Genomic DNA, 13441 nt, shown 5'->3' with positions numbered 1-13441 from the left:
ATACAGCTTAGTATACTTCTGTTTCTCTTAGTTGTACAGAGTTTGTTAGTTTGTTTGGCAGAGCTGTCTATATACCTAAGAGTGAATAGAGAATTCAGATCTGCTTTTTTCCTCCATATCATTCTCTCTCTCTCTCTCTCTCTCTCTTCTTTGCACAAGTTTCATCCAATAAATCATCTCCACCGTATACTTCCATAATAAATTCTTCAAAGGAGTTCAAACATGCAAACATGAAACAAATCTGACCATGCAGGCAGCTAAAAATCTGACCTGAATTTTGAATGCATTTCCAACAGCTGACAATACAGGGCTCCATACCCCTAGAATCCTGTGCGGTCTTTGAGCTGGTGCAGTCTCCAAAGACACCTTTAGCCTCACTTCAGAAACATCTATTAGGCTGATGAGAGAAGTAAGAATGACCATCTTTAGTTCTTAAATTCCAAATAAATAGCGATAATGATATGTGAGGATAATACACGATCATCTTAGATATAAAATTTTTTCAAATCAGGGGTGCTACAAGAAAAATGATTTGAACCACTGAAGCTTGCATGGGTACTGCCTTGCATTGGTTAATATAAAAAGTAATGCATGGTAAGTTTGAAAACAAAACCTGTAAATTTGAAAATAAAACCCTCCCAGACAATAAATAGCATCAGGAGAAGGGAGATGTATTGTTCAACAGAAAAGTTAACCACTAATATATCTTGTTCCTCACTGTTAAGGTTACTTAGGATAGATAAACTGTCTGTAAAGGTTCCATCCCAAGCCTTTACATCCCTGGAAATGTAAATTTCCAATGGTTGGAAAGGCCCTGTAGATTGCCATGGTTGCACAGAATTCATGGTCCCTTGTATTTATACCTTTCTTTGGCTTTATGGTAAGGAGGTGGATGTTGAAATGATTATTTTTCTCTTACAAATCTTGGAGTTCCAGATAACAGGGTTAATGGTCTGTCTTACTGAGTTCAATATCATCTTCTATTGACAGTTATCTTGAGCCAACTAGGGTTTCCAGGGAGAGTTGATCCTCTCTTTGTAGCATAGGGTTGGAAGTAACTATTGGGTGGTTTGCATATGGACAATCCCTGTTTGAGTCATGAATAAGATCTGCTTGAAAGTGACGTTGTTTAATGCCATTCTTCTTGCAAAGCAATCTAGATGTGTACTGTGATCTGTTTGGGAATCCCTTTGGACCTAATGTTGTACTGCTTGCTTCAATTATAAACATACCCATGGAATTTTCAGGAATAGTTCTCTATAGGGTCGAAGTGGAAACCTTCCCATCTGTAGAGTTGGAAATGTCATTCTTCCTACATCTAGACTAGATAATGCTAGTGGGAATGACCTCCAGATCCCGGGGGTAACACTACCATTCAGAGATGGCTCCATCATTCAGAACATCATTCATTAGGACCATATAGTAGGCCAGAGCTCATCAAAATGCTACCTCCACAAGAAATGATTTTTCCAAAATTGTCTTCTATCATATGGCCATTTCATTTTCCCTTCTGTCTTTCTTCATATTTTTTTGGGGAAAGGGGTGGGCCATCCATTGTATAATTCTCTTCATTTTGATGAATAAACTTCTTAATGTGTACTAAGAAAAGTAAACAGTCAACAAAGATGAACATCCATAGAAAAATGGATGCCAAATTATGACCTTGACAAACACAATTTATGGTGTAATCCACAGCATATTCATGTAATACTACTTGAGGCTCAAACCTATTATCTCGTCAAGGAGGACCTGTGGCAAGTTACAACTGCATAGTGGTGTTTATTACTCTGAATAGAAAGGATATGACCTCTAATAAAAGCTATTCCTAAATCCTAAATACATCCCTCTGACTCGTTTCTGGGATTAGTGTAGTTTATAGTATTTGTTAAATTATTGATCATCAAATTATGTAAATGCTTAAGCTATTAGAGTAAGGGGTGACTTTATTTGTTACATTATCATTTTTTTTTCTCTCAACACACCTCCTTACATGTGGTGAAACTTCATTGCATAGTTAGGCCAAACACATATAAATATTGGGTTGGCAATGATATTTGAACCTAGGACAGTTAGTTGCTCTGATACAATGCTATATTTTGACCATCAACTCATTTAAAAGTATTAGCTGCTAGAAATAAGGAAATTTATCTTTTATATTATTATTTACTGTCAATTGTATCTAAGAAAGTATGGGTTATTGAAATTCATTGAGGAAAGCAACATTTTCAAATATTTTATGCAATTCATTTGAAATAAAAATAATCCAAAGGAGAATTAAGTGAAGAGTTTCAGAAACAAAAGAAAAAGGAACAAACCTAGAAAGAGTCAGAAGGAAAGAAGCAGTACTACTAAAATATCATCCACATCCTCACCTTTATTTCAATTCTACACATTGATGCATTATGGATTTTCAGACCCCATGACAATAGAATGACATATGAAAGTGGCGGGTCTAAGGCGTAGCAAAGCTCCCATTGTCTAAAGCAAGCAACACAAAGGCCGGGGAAGAAGGGGGCGGGCAGTTGAGAGGGCCACAAGGGAGGGGCAGAGTTAACCATCTAGCAAAAAGTAAATTGTCATGGGCAATACAACCAGACCTCCAATCATCTAATTTACAAGCGTAGAACTAGGTCTAAAACTGAATAGGATTATTTCTTTTTCTATTTTGAGTCAGTTTCTTATTTCCTAATATTGTTGGATCTTTTCCTATTTTGATTAGGAGATTTGTTTTCCTATTTTGAGTTAGTTTATTAATTCCTAATATTGTTGGGTCTTTTGCTATTTTCATTAGAAGATTTGCAATTCGTTTCCTATTAAGAGTCTCTAAGGTTATGTTATAAAGACTATTGTAGTTGAGTACGGGCAATAAGAACAATATTTTTCCAGCATACTTTTGTGTGCAAGAGATTGAAGGGTTCTCTCTAACAAGCCCTAGCTTTCAACATAGGTGGACAGGGAAGGAGGCCTTTGAAGGGGTTAGCTTCTGATCTAGCTAATCGCCCTTGGACTCAATCTGTTAACATAAATCCTTTTCAGTAACAAATGCTAAGTATTAGATGATCAACATCACTAAAAAAAGGGACCATCAATTTTGGGTGGTGGGGGGTAAAGATGCTAATCAAATCAATTAATTACCAAATTTAACGTAATAAATGCAATGGGCTGGAGATACTAAATTGCATTAATAAGACATTAATAGAGGAATAATCTTTGGGTAAAAGGAACCAAATCATTAAATTAGCTTGGTACTAACAAGAAAAAGGAGGAACCTTACTTTATGCGTATCTCTGGATCAACTTGTTTGACACTGGAACTTTGGGGAACACGATCTAAATGAAGATTACTGTAAAAATCCACAAAAGCCCAGATAATTGGCTCATGAATGTTAAGCCTCCAACACCTTTCTGTGACCTATCAAAAGAGTTATATAAAATAGGTTATTATCTGCAGGCTATGGTCAAATTACAACTATGAGATTGCCATCATGGAAACATTACCCGTATATAAACATATGGGTAGACCTGGATACCATTAGGGTTCTCATTCCGCAGTGTTATAGTCATCTTAAAAACTGGATGAAGCATATCAATGGTCTGCTCAGGTGCCAACAGCACAGGCATCAGTGTTAAAGGGAGTTGATTGTCAAGCTGCACTTGGCCCAATATGAGCTTGAACCTGAAAAAATGAACACCTTTCAGCTTGCTGGATTTTCAAAAATTATTTTAACACATCAGAGGAAAAAATGCATAGGCTTTGGATGAACTGTTACTAAATCATGAGTGTTGTAGGAGAAGTGCTTTATTGGGCTTCCCAGGATTCAGAAGTGGAGGTAGATAGGCAATTGTTTCAGCTTGATGGGATTTAGGTCTAGGGATTATGGGTTGATTAGGGAAGATAATGGCAGGAAATTCAGATCCTTGGTCATTTGATCAGAGGTGAAGGTGGAGCCCTTCTTTGGACAAGCATTACATATGTTGACAGGTGCAGAAAACCAGACGCTTAGGCATTCTAAGACGTGGGAATGGAGCAGAAATTCTACATTTTTGGAATCTTGGTCATGATGGCTATGGCCATTCATCTTATTTGGGTTTAGCATGCATAGATTGCGTTTGAAAAGGGGTCAAGAAACATTGCATAGCAATAAATCAGAGGTGATAACAAAACATAATTCCTAAAAGAAACAAGAAAGAATGGATGAAAAAGAAGGCACCCAGACTAGTTCAGATAAAACAAAGAATGATCACAGAAAATTCATATCAGAGTTTTTAGATATAGCAGATGTTGAAAAACAAAGAATGATCAGAAATATAAGAAATGTTCTCACCTGCTTGTAGTTCCATTATCATAGCCGGTTGAATATGATATGAAGACTCGCTCAAGGTACAAGTACAAGAGCTCCTTTGGTCTATGGTCTATAACAGAAACCCCAACAGCTCCCAATTCAACTATAAGCTCAAGAGGAGATGTATTATCCTGTGTCTTGCTCTGCATCTGAGAACTCCCCCAATTGCCAACAGGTGTCATTAAGGTACCTACATTTGATTGAGATCCTGACGCTCTGTCGTCCATGAACCTAGCAACCTTGATATCACCAACTTCAGCAAGATGAAATAACAATCCTATATCTCCATCATTTACAGAACATAATCCTTCCTTATCCAAATCAAGGTTACAGAATGCAGTACTACTGCCACTATGGATTCTAGCATCAAGGACCCTTTGGCCATAAGGATCCTCCAAGCAAAAATTGGTGGTTGAAAGAGGTTCTAAATTAGTCCAAGAATCATCATCAGATCCAGACTGGCGAACGCTTATTGTCTTGCTGATTGTTCTATTCTCAAGCCTGTTGAATAATTAGTCAGCATTATAAGATGTAAAACATGTCATGTATTTTGTAAATTATTATAGAGATAGACAAACCTGATTGGACCATTTGTAGATCCAAGGCGGAATATAACAATAAAGCGAGATCCTTCTTCATAGCCCCGGATTTCCATCCTCAAAATGCTACAGGCACCGTCACGTTTCCTCAAAGCTAGAGGAATGGTGTCCTCTTTTGTGATTTTAACTGGAAACGACCATTCTGAATTTTCTAACCGGACCTATCGGGTAAATGCAAGTTTATTCAGTAAAATGATTGACCCGATCACATAAGTTGATAAAATCAGATCCAGGTAAACCACAGTTCCACAACTGCATTCCAGAAAAGCATAGAATCCCCGAGATTCATAGGACACAACAAAATATGAATAAAAGAGGGCAACATTGCCAACTTCAGAATGGGAAAAATACATAAACAAAGATTCATAACACCAAGACAAAGTTTACACAAGGTCCTAAAAAGAGTCCATCCGCAATTTAAATTTGCTATTTTGGGGCCTGATTTGTTGAGTTTTTGTTTTTAGTTTTTTATATTTTAGTTTTCATTTCAAAATTGTATAAAGAAAATATGCAAATTGTGTTTGATTACTTATTTTGTTTTTGAAAACAGTTAGAAATACTGAAAACATTGTTTCTATTTCCATAATCTAAAATGTTTTCATTTGCTTCCCTTCTCCTTCCACCATATATATCTTTCCCCACGACTGGCTCTCTCAGGATGGGAGTTGTGAGTAGTGGAGATGAGGAAGAGGAAGAAGAAATAAAAGAACATAACAAAGTTATTAAACAACAAATTAATTTTTTATTTTTTTAACTGCAAAAGGAAACTAAACGCAAAAATAGAAAACCAAAACTGAAAACTGGAAACGTTGTTAAACAATAGAAAATGGTGTTTGATTGCCGGTTTTCATTCTAAAATAAAAGGTTAAAAATTTTGATAAAGGAAAAAAAAAAAACACACCCAAAATGATGTTTCCAATTTTTCCATTTCATTTTCAGTGTCAACCCCAACTGTACTACTTCTTTCTTGTTTCTCACACCCCCAACACCCTAGACTAGAGAGTGACCCCCTACGAAGACACTTTCTTCTTTTTGATCCTTGATCACTCCATTTTCTCCTACTTCAAGGCAACCCAACCTTCCTCTTCCTCCTTTGTCTTCACTTCTCTTCCCTTCCCTTCCTTCACAGGCACCGGCCCCTTTGTTTTCTCCCACCTCCAGGCAGCCCCCAACCCACCTGACCCTTTTTCTTCTTCCTTTCACCACTAACAACCTTGACCCTTTTTTTTTTTTTTCGTTGGAAGAAGAAAAGGAAGCAATAAGAAAGGAGGAGGAGAAGAAGAATGACCAACAACCCTAAAAAGAAGAAAACATAGAAGAAAACATAAAAGTTAAAATTTTCCTGGGTTAATAGTTTTTTGGTCAATATTAATTGAATCATTACATGTATTTATTCATCATACTGAATAAAAAAAAGTTTGTATCAAACATTGTGTAGAAAAGGAGGAAGGGAAGCGGTATTCTCATATATTTTATTGATACGAATGAAAAATATTTATACAAGAGTTTCCTAAGAATTCTCCAAAGAATTCTCCTAGATTTTAGAGATTACATTCCTATTTTATAGGACTAGATTACAACAAAAAAAAAAATACAAATAAACCTAATCAGGAAAGAAATAAGATAAAGATAAAGTACAAGATAGATAAAATACAAGATAAACAAGGAGAATAGAGAATATATTTTATCACTATGTTTACTTTTATTTTCAAAATTTTAAAAAGTAAACAAAATTATCAGACATGTTCAGTTTTCATTTTTTTAAATAAAAAACAGAAACTGAACACAAAAATAAAAATCAAGCCTAGAAATTGGAAACACAGAAAATGGAAGCTTTGTCATTCCACATGTTCAATTTTCATTTAACACAAACCAGAAACTGAACGCGCACACACACGCAAACAAAACTGAAAATTGGAAGCAAAAAAATTGGAACCTTTACTTAAATGACTATAAATTTTAGATTGTCTGCTGATACTTGCACAAGGATTGGCATTTGAATCAATTAATGCTGTTGGAAAGATTAAAAGGAATTCCCCTTTTTCTCTCTCATGGCCAGAAATAAGAGGACGAAAGATGAGAGAAATTTAAAGGATGAAGTGATAAGGCTGTTAGAGATAAGGAGATAAGGCACATAAGATAATTCCAGCAACTCTTAACAGTTTAAAATTCCTAATTCAAATCTGTATATCTGTACCTATAGTTTAGGAGAAAGAGATTCTTATTTTTTAAGAGATATCTTGTATGACAGTGTGTATATATATCTCTCATAGCTGGAGAAATAAATTAGAGCTTTCATTTTAATCGATTAAAGTTTTGTACTCGAGTAAAACTCTTTTGAATTCTTATACTACTTGAGTGATTTTGTTTGGTACTCGAGTAAGTCCCCTTCATCTTCGGTTCGTTATTTGCTCATGGTATCAAAGCCATGGCACAAGGAATGTGTGAGCTTATCTGGATACAAAGGTTGATGGTATCAGAGGTGGTGTTTATCTAATGAAAGAAAAGTCATAAGTGAACTACTATTCATATTTCCCTCATCTAGAGTTCATAAGTCTCTCCCAATCTGTGTGTTTGGGTGCATAGCTTTTGTTCATACCATTCATCCTAATTGGGGTAAATTTGATCCTAAAGCTCTTAAGTGTATTTTTTTGGGTTGTTCTCCATCTCAAAAGGGCTACAAATGTTATCACCCTTCTCTCAAACGTTTTTTTGTTTCATGTGATGTTTCCATTGATGAACAACAAGCCTTATATCCCAATGTTTCTCTCTAGGGGGAGCATGATAATCAAGGAGACAAACATTGGGATCCAACTATTTCTATACTTGTAGCCTTACCCGAGGAATTGCCTCAAACTAAGCCTACTACTACTTCCACCACCTGAGTCGTATGTCAAGGGGGAGAGTTGTACACATCCAAAACAAGTTTTGGTATACTCTAGGAGACCATGAGCTCCCAAGCAAAGTCATGAATCCAAGCTGATGGCAGATTCTCCTACAATGAATTCAGAATCTGCCTACAATGAATTCTCATGAAGGGGAGGAGGAGGCAGTGACTTGTGTTGAAAATGATGACGGATCTGCCAATTTCTGTAAGGAAAGGGGTAAGAACTTGTACCAACCATCCAATTTCAAACTATCTTACATATTCCAAGTTATCAAGAAATTTTAAGGCATTTATTACTGAATTTGATGCAATTCAAGTACCAAAAGATATTCATGAGGCTCTCCAAGACCATAAATGGAAGGAGGCTGTCTTAGAAGAAATAAGGGCACTAAACGATAATGAAACTTGGGAAATGGTAGATTTACTGAAGGAAAAAAAGGTAGTTGGCAGCAAATGAGTTTTCATGGTTAAGTACAAACCAAATGGTACAGTTGAAAGGTACAAAGCAAGGCTTGTGACACAAGGTTTCACTCAAACATAAGAGATTGACTACGAGGAGACATTTGTTCCAGTGGCAAAGTTGAATTCTATTAGAGTGCTGCTTCCTATTGCTGCAAATTTGGACCGGAAACTACACCAACAATATATCAAGAATCCATTCTTGAATGGTACATTAGAGGATGAGGTGTATATGAAATCTCCACTCGGATTTGAGGATCAAGAAGGTTTTGTCAAGGTATGTAAACTTAAAAAGTCTCTTTATGGCTTGAATTAGTCTAAAAGGGCATGGTTCACACGGTTTAGTACTGTAATGAAACAATTCGACTATTAATAAGGGCAAGCGGACCAAACTCTATTTGTAAAAGGGGATGAGTTAGGAAAACAATCAATTCTTATTGTTTATGTTGATGATATGGTAATTACAGGATATGATGAACTAGAAATTGAGAATCTCAAGAAGAAGCTGTAGGCCATTTTCAAAGTGAAGGATCTAGGAGCTCTCAAATATTTCCCAGGCATGGAAATTGTAAGAAGTAGAAGAGGAATCTATATTTCACAAAGAAATACACCCTAGATCTACTTAAAGAAACAGATAAGCTCGGGTGTAGACTAGTTACAACACCCTTAGAATGAAATTGGAAGGATAAAGTAGATGAAGAAGATCCATCAGTGGATAGGAATAGGTATCAGCTTTTAGTAGGCAAATTAATCTATTTGTTACTTACTAGACTAGATATTGCTTTTAGCGTGAGTATTGCTAGTTAGTTTATGCATGCTCCACTAAAAGACACTTGGATGAAGTGAATTAGATTTTGAGATATCTCAAGGGAAGTCCAAGTAAGGGGCTACTATTCAAGAAAAGAGAGGATAGGGATATAGTGGGTACTCAGATGTAGATTGGGCATGAGCTATTGAAGACAACAAGCCTACAATTGGATATTGCACTAAAGTATGGGGGAATCTAGCTACCTAGGGAAATAAAAAGCAATTTGTAGTAGCCCGTAGTAGTGCAGAAGCTGCATACAAAGCCATAGCACAAGGAATGTGTGAGCTTATTTGGATATAGAGGTTGATGTCTGATTTAAATCTACCATTAATTGGCCCTATGAAGTTATTAAGTGATAGTAAATCAACAATAAGTATAGTCCACAACCTAGTTCAACATGACAGGATGAAGCACGTGAGAATTGACAGAAATTTTATCAAGTCTAAAGTAGAAACTAGGGCTATCACTCTTTCCTATATCTCTACCAAGTCTAAAGGGGCAGATGTTCTTACAAAGGCTTTGTCTAAACCAAGTTTTGATCTATGTGTGAGCAAGCTAGGAATTGTTGATATCTATTCACTAGCTTGAGGGAGAGTGTTGGAAAGATTAAAAGGAATTCTTGTTTTTCTCTCTCATGGCTAGAAATAAGAGAATAAAAGATGCGAGAAATTTAAAGGATGAAGTGATAAGGCTGTTAGAGATAAGGAGATAACGGCAAATAAGATAATTTAAGCAACTCGAGCAGTTTAAAATTTCGAATTCAAATTTGTATATTGGTACTTATAGTTTAGGAGATAGATATTCTTATTTTTCAGGAGATATCTTGTATAGTAGTGTGTATAAATATCTCTCATAGCTAGAGAAATAAATTAGAGCTTTCATTTTAATCGAGTAAAGTTTTGTACTCGAATAAAACTCTCTCGAATTCTTATACTACTTGAGTGATTTTGTTTGATACGTGAGTAAGTCCCCTTCATCTTCGGTTCATTATTTGTTCAAATGCCTTTAGGGCTGCACTGATGTTCATACTTTTTTGGTGTCTTTTGGTCCCATCTTGGAGTTAGTTTTGGTTTTGTTCCAGTATGTAATGGTCCTCTATAACTTAATCTAATGTAAATTTGAACCTTCTTTCAAAAAAAGAAAAAAGTAAATGTGAATGATGATGGCATGCTACCTTGATAAGTGAACAATATTTGTAGAAAAGGAGGAAGGGAAACGGTATTCCCGTGTATTTTATTGATACGAATGAAAAATATGTCATGATCCTGTGGGTTATTTTGTAATCTCTACCTCTATTAAACTGTTGGGCAAGTTAGGAGGCGGGAGAGGCTGTTATAACAGTCTTTGAAAACAGTTAGGAGGTTAGAAGAATCATTGTATAGCTAGAGGTCTTATTAATAAGGAGACCTACGGCACATGGAGGACTATCGATTGATTGATGAATAAATCCTTCTCTCTTTGATCTTTCTGATCTCTCTATTCTAATTCTCTTTTCCCTCTCTTTCTCGATCGGAATTACGGAAACTGCCAAGTCCTAATTCAAGGACTTGACAAGTGGTAACAGAGCCGTACGATTTGGCTGTGAGGTTCGGATTCCAGGGCGCAATGGCGGAAGGCACACGTCTGAAGCAATGGGAGATCCGGTTAGAATCACTGGAGTTGGGCGCGACCCAGACCCAGGAGACCCTACGACAAACGCGAGAAGAATTGACTGAATGGAGGGAAGTAATGCAAACAGCTATGGAGAAACAGCAAGAAGCAACAAATCGATGCCAAGAATCGGTAGAGATGCAAGGGCGGAGGATGGACAGCTTGGTAAGCATGCTATCTTCGCTACCCCAATTCCGTTTACCACTAGAATATCCACCACGACAGACGTCGGAACCGATTCTACCATACCAGGGCAATCATCTGGGCACACAAGGGATTCTTGATGAAGTAGACCAGGGTACGGTGCAAGGAGTTATGGGAAGGAATCACCAGCTAGGGATTCAGAACCATGTTCCTATGCCAAGATTGGAGATTCCGATGTTCGAAGGGAAGAAACCACGATGGTGGGTGAGGAGGTGTGGACGATTCTTCCAATTTTACCAAATTCCAGAGGAGCAAAAGGTAAATTTGGCGACGGCTTATTTGAATGAAGAAGCAGATTCTTGGTATCAAGGATGGATTCAAGATGGAGGAATGCAAGGGAGCTGGGCCGAATTTGCTGAAGGATTATGTGAACGGTTCGGGGAGAAAAAAATGACCGATGTAGTAGAAGAATTCAGCAAGTTGAAACAAGAAGGAACAGTGATTGAATACCAAAGCCGACTTGAAGAATTGAGATCTCTGGTGAGTACAGTACAACCCAGACTTACCGAACAGTACTTGGTATCGGTCTTCATTAGCAGATTGAGGGAAGAACTGCGGCCCATGGTGAAGATGATGACTCCAACTTTCGTTAAACAAGCAGCGGAAAAAGCAAGACTTCAAGAATTAGCCTTAGAAGCCATCTTCAAGAAACATAAGGTTCCTTATAAACCCAGTATTTTAGCAGGACAGTATGGAGGGAGAAACGCAAGGCCATTGCTAACATGGCATAATCAACAAAATTCCAAAACACCCGTAAATAATAACGGGAGTAAAGGGAATTTGATAGAGCAGCGAAGGCAGCTGGGGTTGTGCTTCAAATGCGGAGAAAAATACGGTCCGGGTCATCAATGCAAAAGACAGCTGATGAACATGGAAGGAGTTGACGGAGAAAAGATGGAAAAAGAAACAAAAACAGGGGAAACCACTGGTGAAGAGTTACTGGAGCAAGAAGAAGAAGAAGAAAAGCAAAGGGAGGAAGGAGGACAGATTTCGTTCCATGCATTGAAAGGAAGCCCTATGGGGCAGATTATAAAAGTAAAAGGACAGGTGGGAAAACGAAGACTGATGGTGCTTATCGACAGTGGAAGCACCCACAGCTTCCTCAGTGAAGCCACAACGACGAGCCTCCAATGTCCCATGACAACCACAACACCCTTGTCGGTAACGGTAGCCAATGGAAATAGAATGTACAGTCACAATAAATGTCTCGGATTTACATGGATCATGCAAGGGCAAGAATTTGTGGCTGACTTGAGGATCTTAGACTTGGGTGGATGTGACATAGTCCTTGGCGTAGATTGGATAAGTACTATAAGTCCTCTGACTTTTGACTTCAATAAGTTAGAAGTCATGGTGGTAATCAATGGACAAAAGTTAACCTTGCTGGGAAATTTGGAGCAAGCAGAGTGCAAGTTAATTGGAGGAAAAAGGCTAAAGAAAATGATGTCAAAGAAGGGAAGAAATATAGCCCAACTCTATTCTATACAAGCAAAAGAAATAGAAGATGACAGTGAAGTGAAGGCAGAATTGCAACTCACAAATGCTGACATCGGTTCCCAACTCACAAACAAGGTAGGTTTATCGGAGAACTTGCATTCACAATTGGTAGAATTTAAGGATCTATTTGTAGAACCTAGCTCTTTACCACCCCAAAGGCCATTGGACCACTCAATTCGCCTTAAACCAAATTCAGAACCTGTCAACATTAGAGCCTATCGATACCCTCCTGTGCAGAAAACTGAAATTGAGAAACAAGTTAAAACAATGCTAGACTCGGCCATTATTCAGCCCAGCCAAAGGCCCTTTGCTTCTCCAGTTCTCCTTGTTAAAAAAAAAGATGGAACTTGGAGGTTTTGCATAGACTATGGACAGCTTAATTCCAATACAATCAAAAATAAGTTTCCTATACCTTTGATTGATGACCTATTGGATGAGTTAAATGGTGCCCAAATTTTTTCTAAACTAGATCTTAGGTCTGGTTATCATCAAATCAGAATGACACCATCTGATATCCACAAAACAGCATTTAGAACTCACCAAGGGTTATATGAATTCACTGTTATGCCCTTTGGTTTGACTAATGCCCTTGCCACATTCCAAGCTTTGATGAATCAGATTTTTCTACCCTATTTAAGGAAATTCATCCTCGTTTTCTTTGATGATATCCTTGTTTACAGCCCCAATATTGAACACCATATTATACATCTCCGCACTACATTTGAGATCCTTAAATCTCACCAATTGTATGCTAAGCTCTCCAAATGTACCTTTGCTGTGAGGGAAGTAGAATATTTGGGACATATTATTTGTGGAGAAAGGGTACGAACAGATCCAAAGAAAGTGGAAGCAATGTTGGAGTGGCCTAGGCTTAAAAAAGTGAAGGAGCTAAGAAGTTTCTTGGGATTGACAGGGTATTACCGAAAATTTGTGCAACACTATGGTATTATCAGCAAACCTCTCACTGAGTTGCTGAAAAAGGAAGGGTTCCAGTG

The 13441-nt window shown here is 37.3% G+C and overlaps 1 protein-coding gene across 3 annotated transcripts in view; it reads right to left on the bottom strand.

Moving 5' to 3' along the window:
- LOC127814276 (uncharacterized) overlaps positions 1-13441 on the bottom strand; it is a 174586-nt gene that overhangs the window by 32377 nt on the left and 128768 nt on the right. For all 3 annotated transcript variants that reach the window (XM_052355686.1, XM_052355687.1, XM_052355688.1), the window contains 5 exons: positions 4921-5102; positions 4325-4843; positions 3498-3675; positions 3275-3411; positions 271-397 (listed from right to left, as the gene is read on the bottom strand). In XM_052355686.1, coding sequence (XP_052211646.1) covers positions 271-397; positions 3275-3411; positions 3498-3675; positions 4325-4843; positions 4921-5102 — 1143 coding nt within the window. The remainder of the gene's footprint in view (positions 1-270; positions 398-3274; positions 3412-3497; positions 3676-4324; positions 4844-4920; positions 5103-13441) is intronic.

Source organism: Diospyros lotus, chromosome 12 (assembly GCF_014633365.1).
Source record: "Diospyros lotus cultivar Yz01 chromosome 12, ASM1463336v1, whole genome shotgun sequence".
In the NCBI taxonomy this organism is placed as follows: domain Eukaryota; kingdom Viridiplantae; phylum Streptophyta; class Magnoliopsida; order Ericales; family Ebenaceae; genus Diospyros; species Diospyros lotus.
The sequence above is the reverse complement of the archived record's forward strand: the minus strand, read 5'-3'. Positions and strand labels throughout refer to the sequence as shown.